This window comes from Scyliorhinus torazame, chromosome 21 (assembly GCF_047496885.1).
Source record: "Scyliorhinus torazame isolate Kashiwa2021f chromosome 21, sScyTor2.1, whole genome shotgun sequence".
In the NCBI taxonomy this organism is placed as follows: Eukaryota; Metazoa; Chordata; class Chondrichthyes; order Carcharhiniformes; family Scyliorhinidae; genus Scyliorhinus; species Scyliorhinus torazame.
In genome coordinates, this window is record NC_092727.1 from 113288291 (window position 1) to 113305010 (window position 16720).

Here is a 16720-nt window from a genome sequence, read left to right on the forward strand (position 1 = left end):
TGGCAGCTGTTCTTCAACAGCAGCCCAGAAATCTCCCTGGTCCTATGATGAGGGCCACAGTTGTTTCTGCCCTCAATTACTGACACGTCCTTGCTGTGGATGAAGTGGGGTGTTTGCAACCTAGTCACTTTAATGACCTGGCCCACTCCATTTTAGCATCTTGGCTTGGACAGGTAATGTGCTCAGTTGTTTTCTGCTTATCCACCCACAGGAAAAAATGGGAGCAATATCGGGGCACAATGTGTTATCAAACTTACTGAATAAGTAACATTTTGTTTTGCCAAATCAACAGTGTTACGGGGAAATATATGCTAGACACAAGGTTAATATTGCATATGCTATTAAAATCCTGTCGGTACTTGTTTTTAAATAGGTGACCAGTGATCTGTTTGACATCATGTCTGGGCAGACAGATGTGGACCATCCTCTGTGTGAAGAATGTACAGATACATTGCTTGATCAGTTGGACCAGCAACTGAATGTCACAGAAAATGAATGTCAGAATTACAAGTAGGTTATTAATGTTACATCTATTAAATTCCAAAATTAAGTATGATTTATCATCGAGTTCAATCCCAGTTGGAGAATGCAGGACCTTCATCAACAGAACTAAAGCTATAAAGTTCCAATGTTGTAAAGCAGTTGAATGTACCCTAGAAAATAATGGTGTTTTTTAAAAAAATGTTTGAGAATAACTGTTTCAATACTAAATTTCTAAAGGCGGTTGCGTAGTTGTGTCTGGTTCTTAGTAAAATGTAATGATTAACTGTTTCTGTGCTGCTGCAGGAACTGTTTAGAGATACTTGAACAAATGAATGAGGAAGACGAAGAGAAACTGCTGGAAGAACTAAAAGCACTGAATTCCAAAGAAGACTATTTAATCCAGGAACTTGAAAATGTGGAAATGAAACGGAAGAAGGTAGCGGACGATTTGATCGAGGTTAGGTCAGAGACAGACCGACTCAATCAAGAAGAAGCTCAGTGAGTAGAAAAGTTTTTTAATGTAAAAGTAATTCTATAATTGGTGCATGATCTTCATTGCTTTCCTCACTAATATATGTGAAACAGTTCCTCTTTATTGCAAGGTTTTATATTCTTGGCTAAATCCAATGCTACAGAAGGAAAAAAACAGGTATATGTTGCATTCTAGGCGACTCCCAGCCCAGTTTCTAATTCAAAACAAACCTGAAATACCGAGGCATGTATAAGAATGATTTAATTTCTAGTCTTTTATAAGTTCAGATATAGTAACCAAATTCTGTATTGGCGAAACTTCTAGAACTTGAGTGTTTTATCCTGTCGCATTACATGCACCAGCACAAAAGAATCTTTATATTCTCACTTTTCTTTTGTTTTTTTTTATTCGTTTGAGCCTGAAATCTAGGTTTAGCATCACAGCCAAATGCATTTTAAGAGTTTTTGGCACCCTACTATAAACTTAAGATGAAAGAAATCTGTTACAATAAAAATGTGGTAAAGTTCCAAGAAAGGCAATTACCCGAAGGTGACCCTTTCTAAGTTTGTACATTTAGCACAATGCTTATTTATATTAAAGGTACCAGAGGGAATACTCTGAATTCAAAAGACAGCAACTGGAGCTTGATGATGAGTTAACAAGTGTCGGCAATCAAATGAGATATGCTCAGATCCAGCTTGACAAACTCAAGAAAACCAATGTTTTCAATGCTACGTTCCACATATGGTAAGAACTAGTCCACTTTACCTGTATTTAGTCGACTGACAAACGCTGCAGCTGTCATCCAATCATGCATATCCTGTACTATCCATGTTTCACAGACTACAATTAAATGACCTGGGTTTAATGAATCGTGTCAGTCTACGAGGTACATTAGTGGCGTTCAAGGAAAAATAGTCTCTATTACTGTGACAAGGCAGCAGGTTCAGCCTTGCTGTTAATTCAGTTTTGGCTTTCAGCATGTTTGGTTTCCTCAATGATCATCCAGAGACTCAGGAACTTTGGAGCAGAAGGGGAGTCTGGTTTCGAAGGGGCTACAATGGTTATGCTCCTGGGTTATCCACAAAATGGATGTTGGAAATTACGGGCACACACTTGAATATAAATTGCTGAAACAACTTGTGGTAATGACCAACACATCTAAACTTAAGAAATCTAAAGCAAATCAAAATTTGTAACAATTGGAATATAATCACTTATTTCTGGGATGCACGCTTACTTTCAGTGACTGATGCACAAGACACCAAGGTCTCACTTGAATATCCACCTCTCTCAATTGACACCCATTCAAATAATAATTTGCCTTCCTATTTTTGCTACTGAAGCAGATAACCTCACGTTTATCCACATTATACTCCCAAGGTGATGGCATAAAATGCTCTCCTCTTTCCTGCAAGGATCTTCAGCCATTTTCCTACAAGGATAGTTAGTATGCGAATGACAACTGATGCAGCAGTGCAAGGCTGCCTCTCCTGTTTTTAAAATTCTTTCATGAGATGTGGCGTCACTGGCTGGTCAGCATATATTCCCCAACTCCAATTGTCTTTGAGGTGGTTGTGAGCTGCTGCTTGAACCATTGCAGTCTGTGTGGTGTAGGTACACCCACAATGCTATTAGAAAGGGTGTTCTAAGATTTTTACCTAGCAACAGTGAAGGGATGCTGATATGGTTCCAAGTCAGGATGGTGTGTGGCTAGGATGGGAACTTGCAGGCAGTGATGTTCCCTTACATCTACTGCCCTTGTCCTTCTAGGTGATGGAGGTCACAGGTTTGGAAGGTCCTGTCGAAGAAACTTTGGTGAGTTGCTATAGTGCACCTTTTGATGGTACACATTGCTGCCACTGTGCGTCAGTGTTGGAGGGAGTGAACGTTCAGGGTGGTGGACAGGATGCCAATCAAGCAAACTGCTTGGTCCTGGATGGTGTTGAGCTTTTGGAGCGTTGTTGGTGCTGCCTTCATCCAGGCAAGGCAAGTGGAGAGTATTCCATCACACCCCTGCCTTGTAGAATCCTAAAAGCTCCCAAGCCTTGCAGTTTATCTCTCAAAGCCCAACAACCATTTGTATTTATTATGTTTTCTTTGTTTTGAATCTTGTAAGCATGAAGGTTTTGAACCATCGATTCATTGATGCGCAGATCCTGAATGAGAACATAAATATCTATTTATATCAGAATGATGCGATGTATGCAAATTAAAGGATGGAAATCCACCCTTCATGTGTTGGTATTTCAACAGGAATGAAGCGGGAACGAATGCAAAGTGGGTCAAAAACCTGCTCTACTTAATTACTGCTCCTCTGTATAGCCCTTCTATTTCCTGCCAAAAGTGACTGTGCAAATACATAGAAAATAGAAGCAGGAGGAGGCCATTCGGCCCTTCGAGCCTGCTCCGTCATTCATTGTGATCATGGCTGATCATCAAGTTCAATACCCTGCCTCTCTTTCCCCCCCCCCCCCCCCCCCAATATCCCTTTAGCCCCAAGAACTGTATGTAATTCCTTTTTGAAATTACACAATTACTTGAAATTACTCTATTTTTTGTGGTAGTGAATTCCAGATTCACCACTCTCTGGGTGAAGAAATCTCTCCTCGCCTCAATCCTGAAAGGTTTACCCATAATCCTTAAACTATGAACCCTAATCTGGAGTCCCCCACCACCAGAAACATTCTTTCTGAATCTACCCTGTCTAATGAGATCTGAGATCCCCTCACTCTTCTCCACTCTAATGAATATAATCCTAACCACTTAGTCTCTCCTCGTATGGCAGTCCAACCATCCCAGGAATCAGCCTGCCAAACCTTCGCTGCACTCTCCATAACAAGAACATCCTCCATAAGAACACCAAAACTGCACATACTGTTCCACACACTGTTCCAGGTGTGTCCTCACCAATGCCCTAAACATATTTGTCTTCAAGTCCTTTTGTTATGAAAGCCAACATACTTTTGGCTTCTTTATTGCCTGCTGTACCTGTGCGCTTACTTTCAGTGACTGATGCAAAAGACACCAAGCTCTCACTTGAATATCCACCTCGCTCAATTTACACCCATTCAAATAATAATCTGCCTTCCTATTTTTGCTACTGAAGCAGATAACCTCACATTTATCCACATTATACTGCAAATGCCCATCATCAAGACCTAGATGTAGAGAATGATGGAAATATACTATGCAATGATATCCTACTAGTCTTATCTAGGCACATTCATAAACTTGATGGAGCATGTTGAATATGATGCTCTTCTGTTTAGGTGTAATATGTCCAAGAACCGGCAGGTCAAAATTAACCTACCACCTCATAAAATCATGATTTTCCCTTATCTTATGAAACACCATGAAAAAAGTCTGGTCTGCCTTTTTACCTTCACCCGGACAGTTATTGGGGCACAGCAGTGGGAGCGAATTTCTGGGTGATAACCTGTGATGACGACAGCTATCTCTATGTATCTTATCTTCAGGCTTACAAGTCAAAAGGGCAAAGCAAAACAGCACTATGATCTTCCATGTTAAGTATCCTGGCCTCACATGTGAACTCTCAAAAAGGGAGAGCAGCCTATGATGTATTCTGGGGACTATGGCAACTTTCATTTCAGATGATTGTTTCTATTCAAGTAATGTGCAGGGGTATGGGGAAACGGCAGGGGAATGGCACTAGGTCATGATGTTCGGTTGGAGAGCTGGTGCAGACAGGCTGGGCCAAATGGCCTCCTTTTGCACCGTAACAATTCTGTGATTCTGTAATACAACTGTTCAATTTCTAAACTTACTTGATTTTTACTTTCTACATGCAATACCATGTGAGACTGGCTGATATTTTATTGCGGACAGGTTCAACGTGATGTTGGACAAGACAACAGACAGATTCATAGTTTAAGTGCATACACAAAATGTTACATCTTTCTTTCAATTTGCATTATAATTCGTATTTATAGCGTTTTAACAATCAATGTTGTCAAATATTTTCCCTTCCTTCACGCATTTGAATTGTATGGCACTTGTATTGAAAACTGGCTTAATTATATCTGAATTTAGAATGCGTATAAATTGTGATATATTTTTATTGTTTTGTTTTTCCATTACTGGGCAAAATGAATTTCAGGCATAGTGGACAGTTTGGCACCATTAATAACTTCAGGCTAGGGCGTCTACCGAGTGTCCCTGTGGAGTGGAATGAAATCAATGCAGCTTGGGGGCAGACTGTGCTACTACTGCATTCGCTGGCCAACAAGATGGAACTCCGATTTCAAAGGTACATTTTGAAATAGTGTTTAGCTTGTATGTATTGTGAAATGTGTAATGATGAATTTTGAAATGAGACCTGTTTTTATTGGAATCATAAATATCAGAAGAACAATTAATTATTGAAATTGTGAACAATTTAAATAGGTCTAATTCCGAATGAAGAATTTCAAGTATGAGGTAAGGAAATTGGGGAACACGGAAAATGGAATCTTTCCTTTGGCACACTTTTCTAAAAAAGTAATGGCCATAATTTCCTGGCTCCTCCGTGTCGGATTTGAGGTGAGGAGAAAAAGGAAGGGTGGAGAATCCCTGTTGGGAAGTTCCCATGTAAAGGTTTATGCCATAATTGTCCAGAAGCGCTAACTTCCTCTGGTCAATTGTGCTATGCTGGGAACCATGACAGTGATTTAAATCGCTAACTTTAGATGTTCTGCCAGTGGTATTCTGAAATAAGAAATAACTTCAGCGGAACTAAACCACTCAAACCAAGCCCCACAACGGACACCTCCATACTCCGGAGCCCCGACCTCCAGCGACATGGGCTTGCCCCGACTCTACACTTGCCGATCAGCCAAATCCCACCCACTTTTCTGGACACATGTTCTCCCTGGCCTATCAATTTCACTGAGCTCTTTAAACCTTCCTGCTTTTCAGCAAAAAAAAAAGGGGGGCTTGACCTCTGGTGTTGTACTGTGCTTATGGCCTTCGGGGGCTGCTTCAATGCAGGTCCCACGAAACTCCAGCCAGTGGAGGTTAAACTAAGTTACTTAAAGGAGGTAGGTGCACTTTAAACTCTTGTAATTCTATGACTTGAAACTAGTGGTTTGAACAAAGAACAAAGAAATGTACAGCACAGGAACAGGCCCTTTGGCCCTCCAAGCCCGTGCCGACCATGCTGCCTGACTAAACTACAATCTTCTACACTTCCTGGGTCCGTATCCCTCTATTCCCATCCTATTCATGTACTTGTCAAGATGCCCCTTAAATGTCACTATCGTCCCTGCTTCCACCACCTCCTCCGGTAGCGAGTTCCAGGCACCCACTACCCTCTGTTTAAAAAAAAAAAAAACTTGCCTCATACATCTACTCTAAACCTTGCCCCTCTCACCTTAAACCTATGCCCCCTAGTAATTGACCCCTCTACCCTGGGGAAAAGCCTCTGACTATCCACTCTGTCTATGCCCCTCATAATTTTGAAGACCTCTATCAGGTCGCCCCTCAACCTCCTTCGCTCCAGTGAGAACAAACCGAGTTTATTCAACCGCTCCTCATAGGTAATGCCCTCCATACCAGGCAACATTCTGGTAAATCTCTTCTGCAACCTCTCTAAAGCCTCCACATCCTTCTGGTAGTGTGGCGACCAGAATTGAACACTATACTCCAAGTGTGGCCTAACTAAGGTTCTATACAGCTGCAACATGACTTGCCAATTCTTATACTCAATGCCCCGGCCAATGAAGGCAAGCATGCCGTATGCCTTCTTGACTACCTTCTCCACCTGTGTTGCCCCTTTCAGTGAACTGTGGACCTGTACTCCTAGATCTCTCTGACTTTCAATACTCTTGAGGGTTCTACCATTCACTGTATATTCCCTACCTGCATTAGACCTTCCAAAATGCATTATCTCACATTTGTCCGGATTAAACTCCATCTGCCATCTCTCCGCCCAAGTCTCCAAACAATCGAAATCCTGCTGTATCCTCTGACAGTCCTCATCGCTATCCGCAATTCCACCAACCTTTGTGTCGTCTGCAAACTTACTAATCAGACTAGTTACATTTTCCTCCAAATCATTTATATATACTACAAACAGCAAAGGTCCCAGCACTGATCCCTGTGGAACACCACTGGTCACAGTCCTCCAATTAGAAAAGCATCCTTCCATTGCTACTCTCTGCCTTCTATGACCTAGCCAGTTCTGTATCCACCTTGCCAGTTCACCCCTGATCCCGTGTGACTTCACCTTTTGTACTAGTCTACCATGAGGGACCTTGTCAAAGGCCTTACTGAAGTCCAGATAGACAACATCCACTGCCCTACCTGCATCAATCATCTTAGTGACCTCCTCGAAAAACTCTATCAAGTTAGTGAGACACGACCTCCCCTTCACAAAACCATGCTGCCTCTCACTAATACGTCCATTTGCTTCCAAATGGGAGTAGATCCTGTCTCGAAGAATTCTCTCCAGTAATTTCCCTACCACTGACGTAAGGCTCACCGGCCTGTAGTTCCCTGGATTATCCTTGCTACCCTTCTTAAGCAGAGGAACAACATTGGCTATTCTCCAGTCCTCCGGGACATCACCTGAAGACAGTGAGGATCCAAAGATTTCCGTCAAGGCCTCAGCAATTTCCTCTCCAGCCTCCTTCAATATTCTGGGGTAGATCCCATCAGGCTCTGGGGACTTATCTACCTTAATATTTTTTAAGACACCCAACACCTCGTCTTTTTGGATCTCAATGTGACCCAGGCTATCTACACACCCTTCTCCAGACTCAACATCTACCAATTCCTTCTCTTTGGTGAATACTGATGCAAAGTATTCATTTAGTACCTCACCCATTTCCTCTGGCTCCACACATAGATTCCCTTGCCTATCCTTCAGTGGGCCAACCCTTTCCCTGGCTACCCTCTTGCTTTTTATGTACGTGTAAAAAGCCTTGGGATTTTCCTTAACCCTATTTGCCAATGACTTTTTGTGACTCCTTCTAGCCCTCCTGACTCCTTGCTTAAGTTCCTTCCTACTTTCCTTATATTCCACACAGGCTTCGTCTGTTCCCAGCCTTTTAGCCCTGACAAATGCCTCCTTTTTCTTTTTGACGAGGCCTACAATAGCTCTCGTTATCCGAGGTTCCCGAAAATTGCCGTATTTATCCTTCTTCCTCACAGGAACATGCCGGTCCTGAATTCCTTTCAACTGACACTTGAAAGCCTCCCACATGTCAGATGTTGATTTGCCCTCAAACATCCGCCCCCAATCTATGTTCTTCAGTTCCCGCCTAATACTGTTATAATTAGCCTTCCCCCAATTTAGCACATTCATCCTAGGACCACTCTTATCCTTGTCCACCAGCACTTTAAAACTTACTAAATTGTGGTCACTGTTTCCGAAATGCTCCCCTACTGAAACCTCTACCACCTGGCCGGGCTCATTCCCCAATACCAGGTCCAGTACCGTCCCTTCCCTAGTTGGACTGTCTACATATTGTTTTAAGAAGCCCTCCTGGATGCTCCTTACAAACTCCGCCCCGTCTAAGCCCCTGGCACTAAGTGAGTCCCAGTCAATATTGGGGAAGTTGAAGTCTCCCATCACCACAACCCTGTTGTTTTTACTCTTTTTCAAAATCTGTCTACCTATCTGCTCCTCTATCTCCCGCTGGCTGTTGGGAGGCCTGTAGTAAACCCCCAACATTGTGACTGCACCCTTCTTATTCCTGATCTCTACCCATATAGCCTCACTGCCCTCTGAGGTGTCCTCCCGCAGTACAGCTGTGATATTCTCCCTAACCAGTAGCGCAACTCCACCACCCCTTTTACATCCCCCTCTATCCCGCCTGAAACATCTAAATCCTGGAACGTTTAGCTGCCAATCCTGCCCTTCCCTCAACCAGGTCTCTGTAATGGCAACATCATAGTTCCAAGTACTAATCCAAGCTCTAAGTTCATCTGCCTTACCCGTAATACTTCTTGCATTAAAACATATGTACTTCAGGCCACCAGACCCGCTGTGTTCAGCAACTTCTCCCTTATGGCCCAATACATTTTCTGCCACCAACCCCCATTTGCAGATGGTCTTGTGGCACAGTGGGTAGTATCCCTGCCTCTGAGTCAGAAGCTCCGGGTTTGAGTCCCATCCCAACGAAGGTGCATTCATAACATGGCCAAACAGGTTGAGTATCAACTTGCAAAATCCTTCCAGCATGTGAATGGTAAGAACGGCAGGTGGCAATAGTTACTCCTGATCAGCCATGCTTGATGTGGGGTGACGCCCCGACAAGCTAGAAGCCTCTGGTGACAGGCTAGCACCTGGTTCCAGGAAAAATTATCTATGGAAACAGACGAAAGTCTGCTTGAGCACGACTAGGTGTGGTGAGAGAAACAACAGCCCCATTTGTATAATTATTTTTTCTTAAGCAATGTTTAATGTAATTAATTAACTGAGGATTTATTCATGTTAAGGCTGGTTATTAATAATTCATTTGGTATTAACCTGCCATATGTTGGCCATTGTGCCATTTCACTATGTTTGGATTGTCTACCTCACATTTGATTGGGACACCTCCAGTTTCTTCCTGTTCTTGAGATTTCCCATATATTAAATAGCCCAGAGCCATGGGTAATGGACTTCCCAGCCTTTGGGAACATGTGCCATAGGGTATAGAGCCAGAGCCTTGTAGCTGCCCAGGAGCCTGCGCAGGTGACTGTCAACTGAACTAGGGGGTTAGGAGGAACCTAGCAGCCCCTGCATGTGTGGAAATGACAAGAAACCTGGCAGAGGTCATGATTCTCTGATTTGCCAACCTAAGTGGAGGTTTCCCCTGAGCAGATCTGCGAGTAAAATGTGCAGCAGGTGGTAACATAAATGAGTGTATCTCCAAATTTCTTTCTGCCTTTGGCTAGCCAAGGTCAGAAAAACCCTAGGCATGTAATTCCCAACCAGCCACTCTTCGTGCTAGTCGGAGTCTGCTGAAGTGGCCAGTGGGACTCAGTAAAGCAGTGCTTACAAAGTTGAGGCTTGGTGCTCCTGAAGTTGATATACTGGGTGGGCCTGGCACTGTGCATTATTCTTCCAATTTATTTACTCCAGATTAGACGCTGCAGGTTGTCCACTCGGGGCATTGGAAAATCTAAGCGCTTGGATGGAATAATTAGTTATGTTTCTCAAGAGAATAGCAGTCAAGCAAAATTCTAGTGGCCATCCACTGTTGTGAATACTGTTGAGCATTTTCTTGTAGAGCTTTGAGCTTTTCTCTGACAGCATGACTGACTTATGACAAAAGAAATAAAACATGCCATGAAATGAGGGAAAAAGTCAAGAATACAACAACTTGTACCTCCATAGTACCTTTAACTTAGTAAAGTTTCCCACGGCATCACTCGGGTGTAATCCCACAAATTTTGACATTGAACTAAAGGAGACATTTGGGCAGGTCAACAGAGTTTGGTTTTAAGGTGCTTTTAAAGGAGCACAGATATAGAGGTTCATGGAGAGAATTACAAAGCTTGAAACAGGATGTGCAGATTGTACAAGAGGCCACCATTCACGTTTCCAGGGCTATGGGAGGTATGAGGCCATGGTGGGATTTTGGCATAAGAATTTCTAAATCGAGTAGTTGTAGGTCTGGGAGTTACTTCAGGTCAGTGAGCACAGGTGATGGGTGAATGGGATTTGGTTGGGATACATGCAGCAGCGTTTTGGATTAGCTTTTGGAGGGCAAAAGATGTGAGAATCACACAATGAGGGATTCAGCAACAGATGGATGATGGAGAAGAGGTAGGAAGGTGGAAATAGGTCTTTGTGATGGAATTTAAATGTGGTTGGAAGGTCTAATAAGGTGTCATGATTCTGACCAGTCTGAGGCAGTGGCCAAGGAAGGGAATGGAATTGGTAGTGAGGAAAAAGTTTTTATTGGAGATTAAGAAAGTGGCTTTGTTCTTCCCAATGAGGAAATTTCAACTCATCCAGGACTAGAGGTCAGACCAGCAGTCTGACGAGAGATGCAGTGGAGGGGATGGTGAGGTAGAACTGGATACAATAGGTACACGTCTGGAATTTGACCAGTTTTGATGATGATGCTGAAGTTTAGGTGAAAATACTATGAATAGTACCTCTGAGTCCAAAAGCAATAATGTGAGGATGGGAAGAGAAACCATTGCAAGAGACTCTCTCGCCATGACTGGATAGATAAGAATGGAACCAGATGAGGGTAGTCTCACTCAGCTGGGCAAGGAAGGAGAGGTTTTGCAGGAGGATTGTGTAATACACTAGGTAATTTATTTAATCAGTGGAGGAAATTGACCTGACACTTGAACTGTGTCCAACCTTGTTTGCCATATGGGAATGGAAGAGTCCTGAGAGACATTTCTGATGTGAAAGGAGAGATCATTCTGCCATGACCTCCCCATCAATCAGTTCAGTGCACCCCAATAATGTGTGAAGAATGCCTGGAAATGCAGAAAACTTTAATGTGTGTTTACTCAACTAATTACTTTGTGGAAAATATTTCTCCATTTTATAGATATCGTCTTGTCCCTTATGGAAATCACTCATACCTGGAATCACTTACAGACAGAGCCAAGGTCTGTACTGCGGTTGTATCTTTGTGAGAAATACTCAGTACTATTATCTACCAATGAATGTGAATTTAAAAGTTGAAATATTGAAATGGAAAAATGTACAGTTTTTGAAGTAGCTTTCAGGAAGAAGTTAGGAGAGAAAGGTCCTTCCTGGGACAGGTTAAGATCTTGTCCAGACTGCTGAGTTTGCTTTAGGGCAGCACGGTAGCATTGTGGATAGCACAATTGCTTCACAGCTCCAGGGTCCCAGGTTCGATTCTGGCTTGGGTCACTGGCTTGGGAGAGATTGTTTTACCCTGCTGATCTTTTCTTATTAAGTGTTTTATGCTGACATTAGATCTAAAACTGGAAGATATTTTTTCACTGCTGACTTGTATAACAAACAGCTTTAGAACAAGAATATCTCACTAGGTCAAGGTGGAAATATGAAAAGTCTTTAAATACACATTTGCATTTACCCATTTGTTTTATTAGAATTAGTTCATATGTCTTTGCCTGTTAGGTTTCTGTTGATTAAATGGATGTTTATTATGAAAAAATGATAGTAGCAATGTCATGGTAATTAGCTAATGGTAATTAGCACAATGGACCCATGTATGGTGTCATGGGGAAGAAAAGCAATCCTTGGCCTCCCCTTGCACCACATAGCAATCTATGCAAAACCATATTTCCCACATTCTTAGTTGTGGTTGTTTTGGGAAATGGGAGAAGAGAGGTTGTTTATCATCAAATAAACAAGAATTAAGCAAAGTGGATTTGCATTTTTAAATTTTGCATCTTCTGTTTAACTTGCTGTTGTAGGAGCTGCCCTTGTACTGTTCTGGAGGATTGCGATTCTTCTGGGATAACAAATTTGATCATGCTATGGTGGCTTTTCTGGATTGTGTTCAACAATTTAAAGAAGAAGTGGAAAGGGGTGATACTGGCTTCTGCTTACCATATAGGTACTAAATACATTTGTTAAATAATTTTAATCTAATCTTAGTTAACATAAGAACAATGAAACATTGCTTTTCCAAAAACAAGGTTACGCGGTGGCAAATGTTTATTCATAAATTGAGTTTCTGTATTTAAAAACTTTAAAAAAAAAAAAAAAAAAGAAATTGGTATTTTATTGAATACATATGTTTTTCTTGTGGGCTACAACATTTGGAACAGGTCAGAAACTAAAGTTCCTTTGCTGCAAATCTAGTAAGTCAATATCTGTGTTTGGAAGGGACTAATCCTAGACTGTTCTTCCAGTGTGTTTTTTTTTAACCACCAACCCTCAAGACACCAAAAATATTTATGACAATGATTCCAAGCAGAGATTACTTCAAGGGACCATCTGATATGGCAAGGGAACTAGCATCCTGATACTTCTAAGGTATATAAAGGGACAAAACTCTCAATTTGCTGGTTTCCAGTATTATATGCCTGTCAATTTTGTGTATATACAATATATACTAGGGGTGTCACTATTTGAACGTAGGATATGCAGTATGAGGGAGTACTTTCCATTAATCTAACATCTGATGAGTATTGATACTGTAGAAATAACCCTTGTAAGTATGGTATACATAACTGCTGTTCAGATGGTGTAAAGGCTCTCACAATATGGATTTACATTGTTTTTTTTTTAATGTACTATTTTTGGAGGAGCTAACCTTTCAGCAGTTATACCCTGTTGGAATTTTTCAAAGTCACTGCTTGCTACATCTCTGCTGTTAAATGTGACCTTCCAACCTATCTCTGGTCATAAACTTACAGCATCACAACTTAAGTTCCTTTATGGGATCCCGTCCCCATGTAATTGTAAAATTCTTTCAACTGAATACCGGATAAACATGTAACGTAAGTGATATCTATCTGACCTGTTATATATTCATTGTTTAATCCGAGTTTTATAGCTAACAGTTAGACACCCATTTGGGTGGCTAGCTCAAGTTGCACGATCCTCGCCCTACAGGGAGAAAAAGTAACCCTATTCAGAACTTGTACTCTTTTAATTCAGTAAATCGGACAAAGCAGTAATAACTGAAAGGAACCAAAGTGGCAAATGGTTTGTGAGTCCAGTGAATAAAAGCCAGACATTTAAACAATGACATAATCAAATAACTTATGCTGTAAGTAACTTTATGATGCTTTTTGCTATATAGAATGGATGTGGAAAAGGGAAAGATTGAAGATACAGGAGGAAGTGGAGGATCTTATTCTATAAAAACTCAGTTCAACTCTGAGGAACAGTGGACAAAGGCTCTCAAGTTTATGCTTACCAATTTGAAATGGGGGCTGGCTTGGGTATCTTCTCAATTCTACAATAGGTGATTATAGACTATTTCCTTATTGAATCTGTACTATTTTTGCTGACCATTGTTCCAAGGTTTCACCCAATGTTATTGCTTGTACAAAGTGACTTACTGTGCTTTTATGTATGCTTTCTTTAAATAAACCATAGAATCATCAAATGTGACAAATTGGAGAAATGGCTGGCACAGTGGTTAGACATTAGATGCTGGCCTTTTACCTATAGACCTAGCTCCAAATCTGATGGAATTAAAGTTTCCTCAGTTGTTAGTTATAAAGGTCTTGTGTGAAATGGGTTTGGGGTAGTTCTAGTCCAGTTCTTGGCTAGCATATATCTGCAGCTCAAAGCTGTCCCTAGTCATGTGTTAGTTGGCAATCTCGCACAACCGCAGGATGGCTTGTGTGAGAAATGGGGAAGAAATATCACATTAGTACATTAACTCAGCAATTTAGTTTCAGCAGAGTAGACAACTATCCTCTGTACCTGACCTCAAGAATACCTGATGCTGACACTGCATGGCTGAAAGGCCACAGCACTAATGGCGCTTGATGAGCACACAAATCTGGGAGGGGGTCGAATTTGTGGTTAAAATATAGACATAGATCTTGAGTGTGATGTACTAAATCACCATGTACTGACTGCATCAATGCAGTGGATTACTATATGTTTCAAAAGATTGGGAATTTTTTGTTTCTGTTTTCAAATGACAATGTAATAACAGTTGTGGAGGACTTCAAATCTAACATTGTTCTGTGATGTAACATTTCAACAATGTAAAATATTAACGGCCGGGTGGCTAGATAGATAATTTTTTTCTGTGTTAGTCTACAATCTATTGGTGCCTTGGCCTTTAGATCACATTGGATTGTATTAAGGTGAAAGTTTATAAACCATGTATTTTTTGGTGTTGAGACATTGGAATGAAAGTAAACATTAACTTTTAAGTATTAGCTTCTATTGCAATGCACTGCATTGAGTGCTCATCACTGAAACCTGCAGCTGGGCTGGAGTTTGTTGCTTAGTGGGTTGGTGTGGTTACAAGACAATAAGGAATTCAGAAACTCTGAACCACAAAATAAAACGCAAGCAGTTTGTCATCTGAACCATGGGTAAAGATTGTTTCTATTATAATTACCCAAACACTATTTTAGTGATTATTTGTGTATATAAAGAAGTTTTATTTATAACCATTAAGTCTGGCATGTTGTGCTACTGTTGTAGATGGAATGGGAAAATCTTTTCTTACACACTGGTGTCACGGTGGGCAGGATTCTCTTCATTAGAGGCATAATGACATCCGCACTGAAGGATTAAATTTACAATATAATCATTGCATCATTTCCAGAATCTGATCGATAGTGGATTACTGTACAATAAGTGTTTTAACCTAAATATGTAATATGCTTCTGTGAAAATTAGTATATTATTTCTCAGTAAAAACCTGTTTTACTGATCCTGTTATACCTTTGGTCTAGCTTGAAATGTTGTAAAGCAGCTTTCCTTTTTATATTGTATCACTGAAAAACAAGTGAAAGCTCTGAAATGAATTTACAAAATTAAATGCATATAAATTAAACTGAGTTTTTCCAAAGCTGTTAGTCTTTGAACATTGCTTTAATTCAAACTTATCCAAATACCTTGAATATATTCCAGACATTGCCTAGGGTGGAATTTTCCAAAAATACTGGCAACGTGTCACGTTTTGATTGAAAACGGGCATATTTCTCTCCAGAAACACAGCAAGATTTTCTGAACAAATCTTCTGGCACTCAAAAGGAGTGGTTACACCGCCATTCTGAAGGGGCCTGATGGAGCCAGTCATCTGCGCCCCGATCTGTGAAAAAAATATACTCTGTGCCCTCTGGCACTGCTGTGGTGCAAAGCCCAACCTCAGGGCCTCCAGGCACCTCGTGCTGCATGGTCATCACGGTTGGTTTTCATTTTCGAAAACCACAGCAATTCGCCCTGGTGTGGTATCACTGGGGGTGGGGGGGGGGGCACTTCACATGGCTGGATCCTACGGTGTAAAGCTATTTAGTTATAGTTAAATTGATAGAAATTCTTACAAATCTGGTTCCTGCACTTTCTAGCCACTTGCGAGATTTAGCGGCGATAGCTGGATTTGCGCTCCTGGCAAACGGACCCGTAAAATCACACCTAGCCCCTACTAAAAATCAAGTTCAATTTTGTGTAACTCAACAAATGTGGGAATCTAGCTACAAAATGGTTAAGTGCCCAGCTGTTTTTGTTATTTGTTCACATGAATGGAGTGGTATTTAGTTGATTTACTCTGAGGATTAAGAAACCTGCGGTGATCTTTTCAAGACAGCAGAAAGTTATGATGCTGCGTGACAGAATTTGGAATTTGCCCATTTATGATTAAAGTTGGCTACATCACATTTTCTAAGAAAGGAAAGTGCCAGGGAAAATACTTTATGCATTTAACATGTACACAAGCGTAACGATTTTCTTTAGTATTGAGCAGTTTGTACAATGAGATGCACGCTCTCATGTGTCCCTTAAAATACCATTAGGATGTAAGCTGAAGAGTTGAGATTGAATGTTAGAGCACAAATAATGTTGGACCAGAGTTAATTTGAGTAATTTGATCTCGGCACGTATTTGCGCTACTGAATGAACTGGTAAAAGCGGGTGTTTCATATAAAAATTGAGATGACTCATTCACTGTGTTGATGATAAAATACTGTTATGTTTTCTCAGTATACCACAGCGGTGTATTGCTGTATACTAATGCACTGAAAACCTTGGTAGGGTTACTGTGTGATAAAAGTATTTAGTACTTTGAATTCCTTTACACAATAAAAACTGTCCATTAATTAAAACATTTCTGGAATTAAATTGTAGAATTAGTGTAATTATTTGTATTTGCCTTCTCTTTCCTCCAGTGGTAGGCCAGT

At 41.0% G+C, this 16720-nt stretch overlaps 1 protein-coding gene across 1 annotated transcript in view; it reads left to right on the top strand.

Annotated features, from left to right (window-relative positions):
* becn1 (beclin 1, autophagy related) overlaps nucleotides 1–16661 on the top strand; it is a 30464-nt gene extending 13803 nt beyond the window's left edge. The window contains exons 6-13 of the mRNA XM_072487291.1: nucleotides 374–510; nucleotides 787–981; nucleotides 1556–1702; nucleotides 5076–5225; nucleotides 11458–11518; nucleotides 12317–12459; nucleotides 13654–13818; nucleotides 15024–16661. Of these exons, the coding sequence (XP_072343392.1) occupies nucleotides 374–510; nucleotides 787–981; nucleotides 1556–1702; nucleotides 5076–5225; nucleotides 11458–11518; nucleotides 12317–12459; nucleotides 13654–13818; nucleotides 15024–15093 (1068 nt within the window). The 3' untranslated portion in view covers nucleotides 15094–16661. The remainder of the gene's footprint in view (nucleotides 1–373; nucleotides 511–786; nucleotides 982–1555; nucleotides 1703–5075; nucleotides 5226–11457; nucleotides 11519–12316; nucleotides 12460–13653; nucleotides 13819–15023) is intronic.
* Nucleotides 16662–16720: the final 59 nt, after the last annotated feature.